This window comes from Chionomys nivalis, chromosome 16 (assembly GCF_950005125.1).
Source record: "Chionomys nivalis chromosome 16, mChiNiv1.1, whole genome shotgun sequence".
In the NCBI taxonomy this organism is placed as follows: Eukaryota; Metazoa; Chordata; class Mammalia; order Rodentia; family Cricetidae; genus Chionomys; species Chionomys nivalis.
In genome coordinates this window covers 14,426,448-14,446,203 of record NC_080101.1, presented here as the reverse complement: position 1 = coordinate 14,446,203, position 19,756 = coordinate 14,426,448, and the positions used below count along the sequence as shown (strand labels likewise).

Below are 19,756 nucleotides of genomic sequence, written 5' to 3'. Positions count from 1 at the left end.
ACTAGGCCACCCTCTTGTTCAAATGCCATCCTCACTCTGCTTTGACTCTGGCAACCTTCATGACGCCATGCTCCCCAACTGCAACCCTGCTTAGACGCTGAGAGCCGCACTGACCCAGGAAGCCCTCTGCATTTTGTTCAGTCACTTGGCTTAGGATTCCAGGTTTCTTCACTAAGCCACAGTTCACTCCCAGCCCATCTCACTCTACTCTTTGACTCTGTATGCCAGGCAGCTGACCTCCATCAATAAGTTCAGTCTGCTCTGGCACATGGGGCTTCTCTACTCCAACCCCCAAAGGCAGGCACCTGTTGTCCCAACTGTTGTCTTTAGGACCAAATGGCTGGAGAAGAGAAGATGCAGCCAGGTGTGGTAGTGCACACCTTCATTCCCAGCACTTGGGCGGCAGAGGCAGGCAGGTATCTGACTTCGAGGCCAGTCTTGTCTACAGAGTTCTAGGATATCCAGGGCTGTACAGAGCAGCTCTGTCTCAAAACTTCAGAGTGAGAGAGACAAAAGCAGGGAATTCCAATTTTTAATTTTATTTGTCAACAAATTTTTCCAGAATGTTCAGGATTCAAAAAGCACCAGTGTACAATATAAGGTTTGTCTCTTGCCCTGTCTAACACTCCTCAGTTCCAGCTGTTCTGAATGACAGATTCCTTCCTTGGTATGGTAAGTGGCATTAGCCTCACTACACAGCACACCAGTGTAGGCTGGCACTGAGATCTCCAGATAGCAGCAGTGTGTTCTGGTTTTATCTTCCTTCTAGTATCATAAGTATCAAGTATTATACACAATTGGGGTAGAAATCTTACACCATCAAATTCATCAATTTCTGCATGGAGTTAGGTCACTTTAAGCTTTTGGACACTGCTTGAACGTTGATCTTGACAACTGCTTCAATCAAACTGGCCTGTGGACAGGTCTGTGGAAGCCTCTTTATTACTCATTGATGTGGAAGGCTAAGCCCACTGTGGGAGGTACCATCTCCTAGGCAGTTAACTATACAAGAAAGTTAGCTGGGCACCAGCCTGCATGAGCTAGCTAGCAAGTGGCGTTCCACCATAATTTGCTGTATGTCCCTGGCTGTGCGTTCCCTGGTTAGAGACAAAGCTAACGGAATACAAAGCAGGCCTACCTACAGCTTCCTCCCCTAATTTCTCTCACTGACAGGCAGTAACCAGAAAGCGTAAGCCGAGTAAACCTTTTCCTCATCTAAATTGCTTTTGTTGCAGCAACAGAAAAGAAAATTAGAACAGACACCAAAGCCATTATTTCTTACAATCACCTAGGAGGAGCTGAACTAGGCAGAAACATGCCTTCTTGTTTGTCAGGAGGTTTTCATTCTTTATCACAGATTTTTAAAAAATCACACAGGTATATTATTAGATAGGTCAAATTCCTTGCAGTTATTTCTTACATAAAGCAGTGTACATTTGTACCAAATGATAAAAAAAATCTAATCCTCCAGTGATGATGCTTATGTCATTTTTTTTTTCATGCTTTCACTATTGCCTTCCCCAAATTTTCTCCTTTCAACATTCCCATGAACGTCGCTGGCATCTTCTCAAATCCTTCGTGGATGTATTCATGGTACTGGATTTTACCCTGCATCAAAACAACAATCATGGGTTGGTTTCATTTTCCAAATGATGTTCTCTTCTCATCCTAGCAACAATTTTATCAGGTATACAAGAAGAATCTTGGAATTCTGAGATGTTGGCCCTCTTATCTATGGATAACAAGATCTATGGACAGAGTACATACAACACAATCACAGCGCACTCACAAGGTAAATGGTAACAAACAGGCAACAATAAAGCGATTCCTGTGTACCCTGCACAGAAAAGTTTAACAATGTGATGATCTCAGAAGAAAGGGAAAAAGAAAGGTATACCCTCGACAGATGCTGTTTTTCTCGTATCTAGTAGCCCAATGATAGGAAACACCACACCTCAAGTAAGACTGGAAGAGGTGGGGATTGTTCAGGAAATGTAAATACCAGGGAACTTACACTCCACTCTCCCTTCTAACCAAGGTTCACCCTGCGTGTTACCAGTTACTTAGAAGAGAGGGAGGGAAGGGTTCGTATCAGAGAAGATTTTTTTTATGTACTTTACAGATTCAAGGATTGTTTGGTTCTCTTAAGACAGAGTTTGGCTACTGTAGTCCAGGTTGGCCTTGAATCCTTGGTCCTCCTACCTCCTACTACTGCTACACCCAGCTTCAGGGTTTTTGTTTTTAAAGGGGTTTTATATAGAAACCCAAGCTACCTGATAACATTTGTACATCATCTATTCCAGTGATGGCTGAATACTCTTTATAGACTTATGGCCATGCCACCGCTTGAGGTCACTCAAAAAGCACACAGAAAGTGGAATTTGAATCCCTGACTTCAAAGCCCTAGCCCATTCCTACTTTAAAAGGACAGAGGCCCCCGCATAGGACAGAAAGCTAAAATCTGGTGTGATGATTGAAACTACAGAATGAATATTGCTGTGGACAGAACTGAGTCCTACCCACCACCCAAATTCCTCTGCAGAAGTCCCAACTTCCCCAGTAATCAGGATGCAAGCATCTTCTAGGACTAGATGTTTAAAAACATAATTAAAACATAATGAGGTTATAAGAGTATGTCATGAGCAAGCAGGACTGGTGTCCCTTTTGAAACTAAGGCAGACACACCCAGAGAAGACCACAAGAGGATATAGGAAGAAAAACCTCTGAAGAAGCAAGAACCCACTGGTACTTTGCTCTCAGGTGAGCAGCCTCTAGAATTCTGTTGCCTGAGCCACCCATCCTGTGGTGCTTTGTGATGGCAGCCCTAGAAACTAACACAAATACTAGTGAAATTTTAATAATAGGGGAAACTAAGGTATAACAGGAGGGTATGTGGGAGCTTCCTACACTGTCTTCCCAAGCTTTTCTTATCAGTTTGTAATTGTGTTAAAATAAAAAGTGTTTTTGTTTTTTTTTTTTAAAGTTGGGGGTCTCAGTAAGGGGAAATGTTTGTTTAGCGTTTGTGAAGCCTTTGAGTTGAATCCCAGCATTGGGCTGGGGAGTAGGGGGTTGGGGCAGGAAACAAAGAGGTGAATTAGAAAGAAATTAAGGCAGCTCAACTTCACTGCTTCTTGTTTGAAGCAGTTCTCCACTCCAACCCCCAAACAGCAGGCACCTGTTGTCCCAGCTGTTGTCTTTAGGACCAAATGGCTGGAGAAGAGAAGATGCAGAGAGAGAGGTAGCTAGGCAGTGGTAGTATACGTCTTTGATATCCCAGCACTCAGGAGGCAGAGACAGGCAGATTTCTGTGAGTTCAAGCCAGCCTGTTCTACCAAGGGAGCTCCAGGACAGTCAGGACTATTACACAAAGAAACCCTGAATCAAGAAAAAACAAAAACAAGGGAAAAAAAGAATGCAAAGAAAGAAACTATATGTGTAAACATAGACAAGACCACCTCTAGGTACTTTGTTATAAAGTGGATGGGTCTGAATAGCAATGAAACTCAGAGACGCTACGGGCATGAGTGGTGCATGTCTGTACCTTCAGGATTCAGGATGCTGAGAAAAGAATAGCATGAACTTGAGATTAGTATGGGATACACGGTGACACACTTATTCCATTACGGCCTTCACCCTCAACCCCCAAACAAAAATTTAAAGAAATTTATTTTTCTTTGTAAGATGAGGAAAGAATGTTTATAACTGAAAACACTGATCCAACAGACAAGAAGAAACAGAAAAGGGAAGAACTGGGGGCTGGAGAGATGGCTCAGCAGTTAAGAGTACTTGACTGCTCTTCCAGAGGTCCTGAGTTCGATTCCCAGCCACCACATGGTAGCTGCCAACCATCTGTAGTGGGATCAGATTCCTTCTTCTGACGTGGGGGGAATTGAAGGACTGAGGGTTGTGAGTTGCAAAAGTCTGTGGGAGCTGGTGGGCAATGGGAGTGGCTGGGTCCCCTTACCTCTGAGACCCAATTCATCAGGTCTATCAGAGCCTTCTGGCGGACGTCTCCCTGCCAGCGGGTAACAAGGAACCCCTCCATGCGGACTTGCTGATAAATCACAGCCTCTGGGGGTGGGCCTGGAAAAGGAGGATTTACTCATAGTGACAGGGTCCTGGGATGTGTCCACAGTGAGACACACTGTCACGGCTCTCCAAGCACCCCCTCCCCATTCTGTTTCCCCCACTCCTTTCTGATCCACAAGACCAGCACTAACCAAGCAGCAGGGAGAAGAATGGTCCCAGAGACATCCTCACGCCAAGCCCCAGAGCCCGTGAGTATATACGCTCCACAGGGAAACAGAGAGCAGGAAGGGAGAAGCCACACTGGCTGCCTGGGAGCCAGCAGCTGAGGTACAGTGCAGGGTTGGAGTTACACACACTCTCCAAGAGTCAGTGGAAGTGGACTTATGGAACGGCAAGGTCGGGAGGACGGAAGCAAGGTCGGGAGGACGGAAGCAAGGTCGGGAGGACGGAAGCAAGGCATCTTTGGTGTCGTGGACAACTGGTGTCACTCAAGGCTGAAGTCTCCACTCACTACGTGGAAGAAAGAACCATCTGTAGTCAGGGAAATGAAGCCTTGTCTTGAACCAATAGAAACTGGCACATGATGCGGGACATATATAAATGCTGGGATGTGCCTCGGAACAAATGCATTAAGTCATAACGCAGCCCATGCTCAGACTGCCCCGCAGCATGGCGCTTCTTCAACAGGCCCACAGCAACCTTAGTTCCTTTAAAGGTCCAGCCTGGGCTAGGAAGATTTGGCTCAGTCGGTAAAATGATTGCCATTCGACACGAGAACAAGAGTTCAGATCCCTGGCACCCATGTAAAAGCTAGGCACAGCAATGCGAACTTATAACACCAAGTAGAAGGATCCCTTGAAGTCATCAGTCAGCCATCTAGATGAATTGATGGGCTCCAGCTTCAGTGAGAGGCAATAGTCTCAAAAGGTCAAAATGGAGAGCAATTGGGAAGTAAGGTTGACCTCTGACCTCCATACATACCCACACGTTATGTGCACATACTACCCACATAGGTGGGAACCTTTATTTCCTCATCTTGGAAGAGACTGAAATACTGTTGCTGAGCTCAGTACCCCAACAGGAACATTGGTTTCTTTGGGTGCAACAAAGCAAATATGGTTGTAAGTTGGTAGAAATATTGACTTGTCTCTGAGCTATACTGACACTGGAATGTGCTAGAATTCCTGGCCTCAGAAGCAAGGCAGAATCCCATCTGATTAAAATAGACAACTCTACTGCCATCTCTAAGACCTATTTGAGTAGCAGAAATTCAAAAGACTAATTGTTAAAAAAAAAAACAACCTAGGTCAGAAATATTTAATTGTACCTATTTAGACTATGGTTAAGAAAATATATCCTGGAGCTGTCTTTGGTTGGCGGACAGATGTTTTTCCAAGATTCCACCTTAGCATCAATTGCAAAAGAACATGTGTGGGAGGGGGGTGTCCCTATCAATGAGATTGCCAAGCGAATCTGGAGTTTCCTGGCTGGAGAAGGCAGTGTTTTGATTTTCCATAACTCACGAGGGATTCTGCAATCAGTCCGTCTTCAGCCCCACTGCTCTAAGCTCCCCCATCTCTAGGCAGTTCTGCTGGTGATCAGCACTATGGGATTTTATTCACACAGCAAGCCCAGAATTGAAGAAGTAAGCAGTTGTTCTCTGGTCACCCATATCCTGATTAGAGACCCAAAGATTCCTTTTTCTTCTTCTTCTTCCTCGGGAGCCTCAACTAAATCTATCGTCCTGATAACAGAGAGAAGACCCGATGTGAGGAGTCGAAGCACTGGGCTCTGTCTTATGTCAGCCGTTCATCTTGTAACAGAGGCTCTCACAGGATCCCTCACAACACAGAAGCAAAGAGCATAGGGCTCTCAGCTCACTCTGCTTTTGGAACCCTGGGAGTAAAAAGGAGAGGGAGGGAGGGATTCCAGTATAGAAAAGTGAGGAAGAGAGAGATGGAAAGCACAAGAGAAATGAAAGAGGCCAATCAAAGAGTGTGTGTGCCTGGAGGGCGGGAGCAGCCAGGCCTTTTTCTCTTTTAAGGGAAATTGTCAGATGTCCATGAAGCACAGATGTCTTGCTGCTCTAGGAGACAAAGCCCACCCACACCTGTGAAGACATGACGGCCACCCCCGCCGCATCCCCGTGTCTGTGAATCTGTCCAGTCCTCCTACATGCAGGAGCACAATACCTTGGGAACGTGGACCAGTGAGGTTGTACTGAGAGATGGCCCCACAGATGGCAATTCTCCCAAACGTCTTCATCTGGGGTATAACAGTGTTTGAAAACTCTCCGCCTACCTAAATAGACAGCCAGAAAACAAACAAAAAACAAAACACGTTAAATAATGTTAAAAATCCACTAAGGAGAATCAACAAAATTGATTAAATTAATACAGCAGTTGTAGTGATTGCGGCTGAAATACATATCAGAAAGGAACATTTCTAAGAGGTAGAGGCAAAAGGATCAGAAAATTGAGGTTATTCCCAGCTACATAATGAGGGCAAGTTCCTTAAGACTTCAGTTTAGTATGACAATCCAAACCTCATTTCTCCTTTGTAAAATAAAGTAAATAAACTACAAAGAAGGGGGATTAGGATTAAAGCTTATAATCCACACGAGAAATGTTCACGTGTAGACATTTTGCCTAGGAGCCATAGTTCAATGTTCCTGGTTACTTTACAGAACACAGCTACTGCAATAATGAAATTTAACTGCAATGAAGAGACGTGTACTCATATATAAAGAACTGATAATCCAGTTGAGAGCTAGGCCAAAGTTCTGTACACATGTCCCCAAACATGATACATGTCCTATTGCTGAGTTACATCCTTAGGCTAAAATTTTACAGTGGGTTTATTTGTTTGTTTATTTATTTATTCAGTGCTCGATATGGGGACATGGTAACATTATGAAGCCCAGGCTTGCCTTGAGCCTGCTATCCTCCTGTCTCAGCCTCATGAGTGTTGGCATTATAGGTATACCTAACCTACTATGTCTGGCTATGCAGTTTAAATGAATGAATTCCATGGTCTGTATATCTTAACAAATCTTTCCCCATAAAGAGTGTACTTGATTCATATATTCTAGATGGAAACTTTAGAAAGATGCTCCTTTATGTAATACATTATTGGTAGATCAGGTAAGCTCAGATTGTACTTACATTGTCAAAATAGCAATCGTAACCATCAGGAGAAGCCGTTCTCAATGCTTCTTCCAAAGACTTTACTGTCTTGTAGTTAAAAGCAACATCGAATCCGAGCTTCTTAAGATAGTTAACCTTTTCATCAGACCCTGCAGCACCAACAACTTTGCAGCCCTAAATGGGGGACAGTGCAGACTATTAATGAAGCAGGGCCCAATTCCACATTCCGAGTCTTACACAATCATGTTACTCAAGAGCACACCTTGCGCGGGTCAACTTTTCCACACTATGACAAAAACAGCTGAGAAAACAATGTAAAGGAGGAAAGAGACAATTGGCTCACAGTTTGACTCCATGTTTCTGGGGTGTATAATATGTTTATCACAGCAGAAGGGCATGACATTAAGAATACCACTCAACTATGGCAGCCAACAGAAAGAGACAGAGACAGATAAGAAGAATCTAAAACAACCTTCAAAGACAATTCCAGTGACCTACTTCTCCCAGCTAAGCTCTTCTAGGTTGTCCCATCTACCAACAATGCCATCAAACCATCCGATGAGCCTATCCGTAGGCTGATCCATTGATGAGGTCAGAGCCCCCACAATCCAATCACTTCTGAAGTGGGAACCAGCCTTCAACCTATGAGAACACAATTCCTATCCAAACTACAGCACACACCAAATGCAAGGAATTCCACAGGAAGTCAACAGACCCTGAGGGTGAAACTGGTCCCCAGCCTAGAAGTCAACTACAGCTAGCCTGACCACTCAGTAGATCTATTTGGTTTGCAGTTCATTTCTACCTGCTGCTTTAACAACCTGGTCACTTGACCTCCTGGTCTCTTCACTCTGGGGCATCTCTTTTCCTCCAATGACATAAATCTTATCTCGGTGTGGTGTTTCATCTTTGTTGTTGTTGTGATAATTGTGTGTGTGTGTGTCTGTGTGTCTGTGTACGCACACATGAGCATGTGCAGGTGCATAGAAAGGCCAGAAGACAGCATCAGATTCTCTCCATCTAGATAAACAGGTGATTGGGAGCCACTATGCGGGTGCTGAGAACCGAACTTAGACCCTCTGGAAGAGCAGCAGTGCTCAGAACTACTGAGCCATCTCTCCAGTACAGTGCAATGCTTCTTTGGAACATCATTTTCCCTTTCTCTCAGATAGTTTTAAAATTTTATATTTATTACTAACCATGTACATGCACTTATGATATGTAGGTATGGGTACATGCATGTAACAGCACATATATAGAGGTCAGAAGACAACTTTGGAGAGCTGGTTCTCCCCTTTTCCTTGCACCTTTATATCAGAGGCTGAACTTGGGTCATCAGGTAGGTACAGCAAGCCCCTTACCCATGGAGTCATCTCTATAGTCCTCCATATTTTTAATAAAACATTTGCAATTTGGATATTGGAAATACTTCTAATTTAATTTTGTAAATCTAGCCTATGCTATATATAGCTAGACCTTCTGAGTTCAGAAAAAGAGAAAAACAAAGCCTACAAATCAAACTCACATGGAATGATACAGGCAAAATTCTCCTTAAATGCTATCAGCTCAGTGGTAGAGTCTGTGCTTAACATGTCCTAGACCCTGGTTCAGTTACCAGCCTTGCCCCAAAGCCATCAGTTCCAAAGGTTTCAATCTATAGTGTGCCACTATTTCTTGAATTTCTGGAATGCTAGAACGATGTTGAAAGACAAATGTAACTCACTGGTTGTAAAGTTAACATAACAAAAGCTGAGACAGTGTTTATGAGATTCAACTTCTTTCCCCATGCATGAACTTACTCACCTAAGTGTTTCCTGCAACCTCAGTTGTGTCCAAGCGCCTGTTAGTAACAGAAGCCAGCCCTTGGCTATTGGGTACAGCTCTACATTCAACTATATTCCACTGACCTTGCCCTATAAGAACACATCCTAAGTCCTGTACAGAAGCCTTTGACAAAGCTACATCACTCTGTGCTAGGTCACCTGAGAACATCCCCAATATGAGAAAACAAATCCTAACCAGGTCTGAGCTGCCTACTATCCTGTACACTCGCCGTCAGACTGGATCCCTTGAGCAGAGAGCTGCCCAAATCAGAGTCTACATTCTGCTTCCATTTCTGTTCTGGGAGCTCGTTCCCAAACAATGGCCCTACAACCTATATTGATTGCTCGTTTCTTTCTGATGCAACAGCCTTTGCAATAGAGCCATGTGGGTAATGACTCCTGGTTCGGCTGACCTCAAGTCCCTCTTTGTATTTCTGGAGTCATGAAGGAAGGCAATTAAACTGAGCAAGAGAAGACACAGTAAAAACAAAACATATGTGTGTAATAAAACATATATTTTATATATAATATATATGTATATATAATATATGTATATGCATACATGTATGTATGTATACACACACACACACACAAATATGTTTGTGTGTGTATATACTCAGTAAACCAGCCGGGTTCATTCCTGACTTGATATCTGCTGTGTTATCATCAGTTAACACTGGTCAGCTCATCTTTATTGTTCTCGTTTCCTCATCGTCCCCTTTCTCAGCCTCTGTCTTCTAAACAAGTCCCAGCAAGTTGATCGTACACCCCCTTGAGTCCAGAAAGTCCTCTGTATTCATGGCTGCATTCTCAGCACGCACTGAGGGTCCTGCAGAGGTGAGGCTAGAGCAAGACACTTACCTTGAGCTTGGCTATCTGCCCCACTACTGAGCCCACCGCTCCTGCTGCTGCGTTGACCATCACTGTCTCTCCACCCTTCACGCCACAGATGTCAAGCAGGCCAAAGTAGGCAGTGAGGCTATGGGAACACATAAGGATGTGGGAATAAATTCAGAGTCTTTCTCATCTCTTTCCCCTCCACACTTTCCCCCTCAGACAGTGGTGGTGCACGCCACTCAGCACTCAGGAGACCCCCCACAACAAAAATTAAAAATTTTGTATCTTTAAACCATATATCTCTCAAACCCCATCATTATATTCTCAACATCTATTGGTTCAACTTTCTAAATCCCACTTAGGCTACAGTTTGGAGATGAGCTGTGTCTTCCCCAAGCCTCTTGTGATAAAGGTTTGGTTTCCAGTGCACCAGTGTTCAGAGACGGGGTGTTGACAAAGTGATTAGATCATGAGAGCACTGATGTAAGCAATGCATTAATCCCTTGATGGATTCAAAATATGATGGCATTGTTAGGAGCTGGGACCTAGTCAGAGGAAGCAGGTCACTGAGGACAATGCCCTAGAAAGATACAGCTCATTTCTGGCTCCTTGTTTTTCTTCTCTTCCTGGGTGCCATCAGATAGACAATTCTGCCCCATCATTCCCCTTACACCATGATCATCAACCTTGTCCCAGGCTTAAAACAAATGTGCTAATGAACTGAGACCATGATCTGGGAGAAAACTTTCCTCCATTTAAATGGTTGCTCTCAGGTATTTCTCACATAAATAGAAGCTGACACAAGATGAAGATGAGAACATGTGGAATTTGTCATTCTGTACCTGACTTACTTTATTTAATGTCCTCTGGGTTTGTCTATGTTATCATAAAAGCCAAGATTTCTTTCTTTTTAAAGATTATATTGTATTCTTTTATGTATAACATTCTCTGCATTCATTTACTTAACAGATTCTTCTCTGTTTGAGCTCCTTCCTTTTTCATTCCTAACAGTTTTTCTCCAATCAGCCCTTGTGCCTTAAGTCTCTCCTTGCTGGTTAAGTTATAACATTAGACATTCTGACGAACTAAACATGCCATGACAACACTTACCCTGGCATGCCAACTGTCCCCAAAGCCAAAGACAGTGGTAACTTGTCTGGCCACTCTGCAGGCAGTTTTCTCAGTCCATTGCCATCAGAAATGGAATGTGATGTCCAGCCCAATAAAGCCACCACAACGGTTCCTGTGGGAAAGGCTGGGTTTTTGCTTTCCACAACTCTGGAAGATGAAAGAACAGTAAGACAGGTGATATCTTTTCCCATTCATGGGCTCAGGATGCTTTGTAGGGAATGTTCAGCAGAGGGCATTGAGCTAAGTCGTCCATGATTGACTCTGAGGAATCTCTCCTTAGTTCTTAGTCCTATGGGAGCCATCAAAGAACATTCTCAACTGGTCCCGCACCAATCCCTTTCTCGGCCCATTTCTCCCCTTTCTTAGCAAGGGCCCTCTGTCCTCTGGATCCAGGGGCCTCTCTCCTCCATCCTCTACACATCAGACTCCCCTCTCCCTTGGGGACCCTTTCTGTCATTGTTAGCATTTCCTTCTCTCTCGTCCTTTTTCTCAGCAGTAAGAAGGCACAACTCAGCCATTTTATAATCTCATCTTTTCCCTCCATCTTCTTTATTTTATAGCCAAATTTCCTCATTCTCCATCCACATGATAAACCGGAACAATATGCTTTCTACCTTCACCAGCCCACTGAGTTCACAACCTTCTGATTGTGAAACATAGTGGCTATTCTTTTTCAACCTTGCTGAACTTATTTGTTATTCATGTGTGGGGAGGAGGGGAAGACAGATACCACGGCATGTGTATCAAGGTCAGAGGTCAACTGTCCAGAGTCCGGTCTCATTCCATCATGGGTTCTAGGGATGGAACTCAGGCCAGCAGGCTTGTCTTCTTCAATACCTGACTCCACCTCTCTACTCCGCCCTTGCGGTTCCCAGGACACTGACCTCTGACCTCTGGTACATGCACACCTGTTGATGGAGGTGGGTCTTGTATTTATCTGTTGCTTTCATTGGTTAATTAATAAAGAAAACTGCTTGCCCCTGATAGGACAGAAAATTAGGTAGGCAGAGTAAACAGAACAGAATGCTGGGAGAAAGAAGCCGAGTCAGTGAGTCTCCATGATTCTCCCACTCCAGACCGATGCAGGTTAAGATCTTTCCTGGTAAGCCAGCTCGTGGTGCTACACAGAATATTAGAAATGGGTTAGATCAATATGTAAGAACTAGCCAATAAGAGGCTGGAACTAATGGGCCAGGCAGTGTTTAAAAGAATACAGTTTCCGTGTAATAATTTCGGGGCATAAGCTAGCCATGCGGGCGGCCGGGTGCCGGGGACTTAGCCCGACGTTCCTATTACAATAACCTGTACTCCACACCACACACTAATAGTAACAAATAAAATAGCTCAAAATCAAAGCATATGCACAAGCTTGTGCAGAATTTACACTCTGGTGACTATAGTGTATTTTTGTTTGTTTGTTTGTTTTGGTTGTTTTGTTTTTTTTGAGACAGGGTTTCTGCTGCCTCTGTCTCCTGAGTGCTGGGATAAAAGGTGTGTGCTATCACACCTGGAGGTGAATATAATGCAAAGTCTTCTTGTCTAAGTGGTCAGATACATGTGTGTGCTCATGTGTGTGCACACACACATGCAAACTTCATAAAGAACTACTGGTAGTAGAAAACTTTGAAAATAGCTGTTATCAGTAGTAGACTGAATTAAATGGAAGAATGTAATGGAATAATCTATAACTTTAAATAAACATAGATGATATATTTATGCACTGACAACAAACAGTGTATGATTTACTGAGAAAAGCCTATTTGCTGGCAAGCATATAATTTTATTCAGAGTAGAAGTTTGTACTTAGCAGGTTTTGAAATAATACAGTAACAACTGACTCAGAAGGGGAACTTTCCATTTCCAAATTTCAACTTATTTGAATTTTTACAATAATCATGAATCAGCCAGGCGGTGGGGGTGCACTCCTTTAATCCCAGCAGTCAGGAGGGAGGCAGAGGCAGGTAGATCTCTGTGAGTTCGAAGCCAGCCTGGTCTACAAGAGCTAGTTCCAGGACAGGCTCCAAAGCTACAGAGAAACCCTGTCTTGAAAAACCAATCATCATCATCATTAATTAAATATATAAAGCTTTATTTACATTGCTAAAATTAAGGATGGCAGAGAGGCTAAGATGATCCCCTACATCCATAAGAGTTAGTGTTGCCAACTTGACTGTTTGAGAACCACCCAGGAGATTAGCCAAGTGCATACCCCTGGCTGGTTATGTCCTATGAAGAAAATAAAAGATCAAAGAAAGCTGGGCTGTGGTGGCTCATATCTTTAATCCCAGCACTCAGGAGGCAGAGGTGGGCAGATCTCTGAGAGTTCTGAGTTCCAGGCCAGCCTGGTCTGCAGGGATACACAGAGAAACTCTGTCTTGAAGAACCAAAAAAAAAAAAAAAAAAAAAAAAGGATCCAAGAGAACCAGTTATCAGCTAGCTAGTGCAGTGCTCTCTCTCTCTCTCTCTCTCTCTCTCTCTCTCTCTCTCTCTCTCTCTCTCTCTCTCTCTCTCCCTCTCTCTCTCTCTCTCTCTCTCCCTATCTGCCAGGAAGCAGGAAGACTCTCTCCCACTCTCCTACAGGCTGCTCCTGCCATGATCCTTCTCACCTCAGGCCCAGGACCAACAGAGGCAAGGGCTACACACTGAATCCTATGAAACAAGCCATTCCTCCCTTTCAGTCATTTCCCTAAGGTATTTGGTCACAGCTACAGCATCCTTCCGACCCTCTCAGTCAAGAAGGAGGCCGGCCTTCCCAAGCTGTTTCCTAGAGAACCACAGAGGCTGGAGAAGGAGCTGTGGGAGCAGTGAACAGACAGACCCGGCAGGAGCTGGAGGACATTTATCTGAACAGCAAGGCAGACATAAATACTTACCTGGCCACTTGCTCACCCATCATCTTATCACCCTCCTTCAGTCTTTTCGATGCAATTCTAAAAAGAAAAAAAAGAATTCATTCTTAGTGTGCAAGACCTATCTGGAGGAAACATCTTGAGTATCAAGCCAGATGGCAAAATACTGGGTCAAAACAACATCCAATATGCCAGGGCAGTGCAATCAGGTGAAAAGCAGGATGAGGTGGCTCTGCCTTGGACCCCAAAATATGCAGTCTATGAAGGAATGTGAGAGTCTTACCACTCTGCTCAGTTGGAGGTGAGTTTCTGTCAATCATACTCAAAATACAGCACGGGCCCTGTTGGTATCTGCTACCCCAACACTAAGCACCCTTGAAAGGATGCTAATTGCCATTTCATTTTATTTTAACAGAGTCTCCCTATGACTGGTCTTAAAGTTGCAGTCTTCCTGCATCAGCTTCTCAAGGTATGAGCCACCATGCCCGGTTGCTCGTTAACATCTTTAAATGGTATCTTTCCACAGAGAGTTGAATCTTTGCCAATCAGCTGTATTACTTATTTAGGTTAAAAGAAATTGCTGAAGTGCCGTGGAAGGGCATTTGTTCCCTCGCTGCCCTCCAGTGCTTTTGAAGTTATAAGTCTGAGTCAACTATGAATCACAAATCACAAAACACTGGGGAAGAGAAGGCAGCAAGGCTTGGTTTTCGCCTTCTGCTCCATTGTTGCCAGAATGGAATGGAAACATAGGGGCCAGCTCCTGCCCCTCTCCCCATCTCTCCTGGAAGCAACTCCACTGAGCAATGGAAGGGAACACTGCAAAGAGCCGACCTTGAGCTACAGAAGATGAGACCCTGGAATCTCACCACTGTTACAGTACAGGGAGAACGAGGAAAGCCTGCTGTTTCGATCATAGGCTAGCCTAAAAGATGAGCTGCAGTTCTTCAAACTATGGGCCAACAAACATGAAAACCTGAGGAGGGGGACAGTACCTCATGTAAGGATCCACAGAGAGGAACAGGGCTTCCAGCAGGACCTCTACAAAAAAAAAAAAACCATTGAGATGCAGTTAGCGACGCAAGCCAGGATGGCTGGTATTCTGGCATTCTGAATAAACAAGCCTAGTCTTTCTGCTTAGGGGCCCCCCGCTCATCCGTGCTATTAGTGATTAATTTTACCATGCTGGGGATTGATTTTAAAACCTTGTGCACGTAAGGAAAACTCTCTTACGGTGAGTTTCACCTCCAGCTCCCCACATGTGCTTCCCACTGGCGAGAAGAAAGGCTTTCACGTTTGACCCAGCCCAACTGATGATGATGAAGATGACGATGATGATGATACTGCTACCTGTACTATTTTAGGGGGATCAATTCACGTGACATTTTCAACTATTGTCCCATCCTACTTAAGGACAAGTTAAGTAACTTAACATGGTCACTTTTGCAGCCACCATGGTACGGTGGTCATGTAACACCTTAGCTTCCTACTGCTGTGATAAAGACCATGACCAAAACTTATGTGGGCAGAACAGGGTTTATTTCAGCCTATCTGCCCCGATCATAGTCTAATACAAAGGGACAGAGGGGCAGGAGCTCCAGGGAGGCACCTGGAGGGAGGAATTGAAGCAGAGGCCATGAAGGAACTTTGCTTCCTGGCTTACTCTCATCTGCTTTTTTTTGTTTTGTTTTGTTTTTTTCGAGACAGGGTTTCTCTGTAGCTTTGGTGCCCGTCCCGGAACTAGCTCTTGTAGACTCTCATCTGCTTTCTTAATACAATCTAGGACCACCAAGGGTGGCAGAGCCCACAGTGGGCTGATCCCGCCTATGTGAATCATTGACCAGGAAAATGTCTATAGACTTGCCTGCCCACAATTCGATAGAGACATTTTCCTCACTTGAGGTTCTTCTTCTCAGATAACTTTAGCTTGTGCCAATTTGACAAAACTAACCAGAATGCATAGCATTTTACTAGCTTCTTTGATCGATACAAAAGAAGACATATTTTGCTAAAGTGACCTCCTCTGTATATTTTCTGGAACTTTGTATCCAAGTTTTGCCCACTGTAACTTAACCTCAGTGAGTGACCCTGTCATGGCAAGGGACTACACCCGGATCTCAGGAGCTAATTCACTGCAGCACCCTAGGGACACCGCTCACGGGCTGGGCTCTGGGTAGAACTGCTGAGACCTGCTCGCCTCTCTGTCATCATCAGGCTCACCAGGACAAAGGAGACAGCCTTCTTTGTCAACGCCATGAAGGGTAAGGCACCTGACATGAGCTTCATCAAAGATACTGGGGAGAGGGACCTGTGATGACATTCAAGCTGCATAGGAAAGAAACCCTAAAAAGGTAGTGGTGGGTTGCAAAACAGACATAAATGCCTCCCAATACTGTGTGCTTCTGATCAAGAAATCTGCTTCGGTGGATTGAGTGTGAAACCCAGTGGTTACCTAAAATCACGAAGAGGAGGAGGAGAAGAGGTGGCAGCAAAAGAAAGAAAGGAAGGAAGGAAGGAAGGAAGGAAGGAAGGAAGGAAGGAAGGAAGGAAGGAAGGAAGGAACCGAAAAAAGAGAAAGAAAGAAATTTGTCAGTCTTTGAATCTGGGCAACTTGTTTTGATCCATGGGACTTTAAGAAAAGCAATACAAGTAGAAACTTGAAAAATTCTTGAACACTGGAGCTCACCAACCCACAAGACCTCTACAAGGAAAGAACCCAATCCGGCTGTTCAGAAAAGGGGGGTGGTGCAGCCTGACCCCAGTAGAAAGCCTTCTATTATTAGGCAGATGAATGAGACTTATCCTAAAGTAACTAACCATTTAGCCCAGGTGAGACCTACAAAGAAGCACCCAGCTTAAACTAGCATAAACTGTGAACACTCAGAACTTTTTGTAAACTAGTGAGAAAAACTGTCTGAAGTCAAACTTGGGGATGGATTCTCCGTTAGACGGCAGAAGCTAACGGTTACAGCCTCTGCCAGCTCCGACTTGCCTCCATTATTTAAGGGTGGGAGCTCAGTTGTCTTCAGCTCGAAGTTACTGTCAGTGGGGAAGCCTTCAAAGTGCTTCTTCAGGGTCCAGCTCTTGGCCAGCACCATCGTGATGTACCTAGAACACAGTAAAAAACGTGGTCAATGATCATCTCATAGCCCTGAGGTCAGCAAGCACAACCCTATTACCATATAATCACAGCCGTTTACAGCTTTCTGGGATTATACTAAGCACTTGCTATGTTTGATCTCATTTTATTCCCATGGCTTTTCTGTAAGAGTCCTTGTTACCAATCACTTCAGGTGTGCAGATGCGGAAACAGGCTAAAACAAGCTCTCAAGACAAAAAGAAAAATGTAAACTGACAAATTCATGTTGGAGTTTCTCTAGGACATTAGACAACTAGGCGGACCTGCAAAGTCCAGCAGTTTCTCGCCTCTCCTGTTGTGACTCTTCAGGAAAAGCCTGAAATACAGGAACCAAAGTCACGTCTTTTTTTTTTCTACAGAAGCATGGACCTCATAGCCACTGGGGGGCGCCGCTGCTCCATCTCATTGTCTCTAATTTCGGCTCCAAAATGGAAACTGGTTTAAACTTGCTTCCAGGTAAAACCAACGGATAGATAATCTAAGCTGCCCTGTGCTTTAAAGGGTTCGGGGCATAGAACTACACATCATCACGTGGGACCTCAGTGGATTCTCCAGATAAGCACTCAGGACTGACCAGTTCACTACGTCCCTCTCACCCTAGGACGGTGAGGGGGGAAATACAAAGCCCAGCTCTTCCCATCTACTTGTCTCTGGGTTCGACAAGGGATTCTCGTAACCCAGTTGGCCTGAGCGAACTTGCAACCCGATCCTGCCGTGAGCCATCAGAAGGTGCTGATGACGAGCCTCTGTGAGAACAAGTGCTCCTAACTGCTGAGTCATCCTCTTTCCAACCACTCCCACCCCTCCCCCAACTGACAGCTCACAGCTTACATCCACAGGACACGGTGTAAGTGATGGAGAGTGTTTAACAAGCCCGTCATCTTCTTTACCTACCATTTTGTGATGAAACACTTGAAATCTGCTTGATTTTGAACTAATTGTTACCAAGAGTCACTCTATCTGACTCAGTGCCCTTTGACCAATACTTCAACCCTTCTCGGTCTCTGACAACTATCGTTCTGCTCCACATTTCCGAGTTCAATTTATTGTTTTTCTGAGACAGGGCTTGGCTGTGTAGCCCAGGCTGGCTTGAACTCCCTAGGTAACAGAGGCTGTTTTGGAACCCTTCATTCTCTTCTTCCACAAGCTGGGACAGCAGGCACGCTCAGTTTGAGTCTGGTTTATTGTTATCGTTATTTTGTGTGTGCATAACCCTGGGGGGGGGGGGCATGCGTGCCACCGAGGGCTTGTAGAGGTCGGAAGACCGCCTTCAGGAGTGGGTTCGAGTCTTCCATCCTTCGGTTCCAGGGACCGAACTCAGGTTGTAGGACTTGCGGGGCAAGCACCTTCACCCGCAGAGCCATCTTACTGGAGGATTTCCATTTTGTTTTGTTTTAAGACTCTTCATATTTCCGTCTCTCTTCAAAGCAGCAGCCCCTGTTCCTCCTGAACTTACCACAAGTCTAGAAGGACCCCTTTGAAAAGGGTCCTGGTACAGTCAGTGCCTTGGAGCGTGACCTGGCCTGCTCGGCTGGCTTCCTACCTCGCATGCGCGAATCCCCACCCCTATCTTTTTCATTTGCTTCAGTTTAGCAATCCTGCAAACTCCTAGCCCAGATCTTCCTGGGTGCAGGCGTTTCCGCCGCATGCACGAATGCATGTACAGTCGTACTGCAGGCCGACTTTGCCGTTTCCCTAACTCAGGTCTCAGTCTCTCCAAGAAGCGGCAGGGACCGCGAGGCGATTCTGGACTCCCCAACTTCCGGAGCGCAGAACCCAGGGTCACTAAGCGCCGGTACGTGGACGTCCGGGTGGGGGAGACCTCCCGCGCTCACTTGCTCAACGAGGATCTAGATGCCCAGCGGGAAGAAAGAATCGGTCGGGCGAGGGAAGAGGAAAAGAAGAGGGATCAAAAATATCAGTGTGTCTACTTACAGAAGCTCGCAGAAACTCCTTTCCTGGGAGGCCGCTCTGAATGCTCAGCTTAGCGCCCAACAGTTGACTTTAGCTGGACGGTCGGAGAGGGCGGGGCTTCTCCAGGGAGGAGCAGCTTCGCCCTAGAGCTAGGGTCACTGCACGACAGGGGAGGGACATACGGAGGGGTTTGTGTGAGTAGGTGTCTCCCTGTGTTCTAAATAATAAAAATATTTTTTCCTGAAGAACTCAATTTACGTTCACAAGATCAGAATCAAAGAAATCAATAAATTACCCAGTTACTTCAGGCAGTATCTTGCCACTTCGGGCCAACTAACTGTTGCTGCTGTCACTATTTCCCGTCTCTGGGAGAGGCAGGTGCTAGGTTCTTTGAAGCCTTAACAGAGAAGGTGAGCAGTCATGGCATCTAAAACTGTTTTGTAAAGAATGAGTTAAGATGGAGTTATGGCAGCGGGGAGATACAGCCGGCACTACTGGCTGCCAGCAGCCGGAGGAGTTCCCAGCTCAGGAACCTCAGTAAGGTAAAGTCACTTCCTTGACTAGAGGGCAGAAGGCTCAGAGGAATCAGTGGAGAAAGTCAGGTAGTTTACCTGCTTTTAGATTTAAGTGGGACATTTAGAAAACTATGCCCTTGGGTGATTTTACAATCCCTAAACCAAGTCGCTCAGAGAACGTAATTCACACCTAAACTTAAAAGATGGGGGAGGGGCGTGAGATTGCAAGCTGGTTTACTTCATCCTAAAGACAGTCCTTTGTAAATGAAATTTTAAGGAGGCTTCCTGAGAAACATTGTTCAGGTCTAGGGCAGAGGAGAGTGCTCAGACCATTCTTTTGTAAAACTCAGTCACAAACATTCTCTATACAATCTTG

At 44.9% G+C, this 19,756-nt stretch overlaps 1 protein-coding gene across 1 annotated transcript; it reads right to left on the bottom strand.

The window, feature by feature from the left end:
• Positions 1-530: 530 nt before the first annotated feature.
• Ptgr1 (prostaglandin reductase 1) lies at positions 531-18,975 on the bottom strand. The gene is made up of 10 exons (XM_057790686.1): positions 18,887-18,975; positions 16,805-16,920; positions 14,808-14,853; positions 13,840-13,896; positions 10,946-11,113; positions 9,860-9,977; positions 7,194-7,349; positions 6,222-6,330; positions 3,965-4,083; positions 531-1,608 (listed from the first exon to the last, which is right to left on the bottom strand). Exons 2-10 carry the CDS (start codon positions 16,908-16,910, stop codon positions 1,498-1,500), a joined length of 990 nt encoding a protein of 329 aa, XP_057646669.1. The 5' UTR covers positions 16,911-16,920; positions 18,887-18,975; the 3' UTR covers positions 531-1,497.
• Positions 18,976-19,756: the final 781 nt, after the last annotated feature.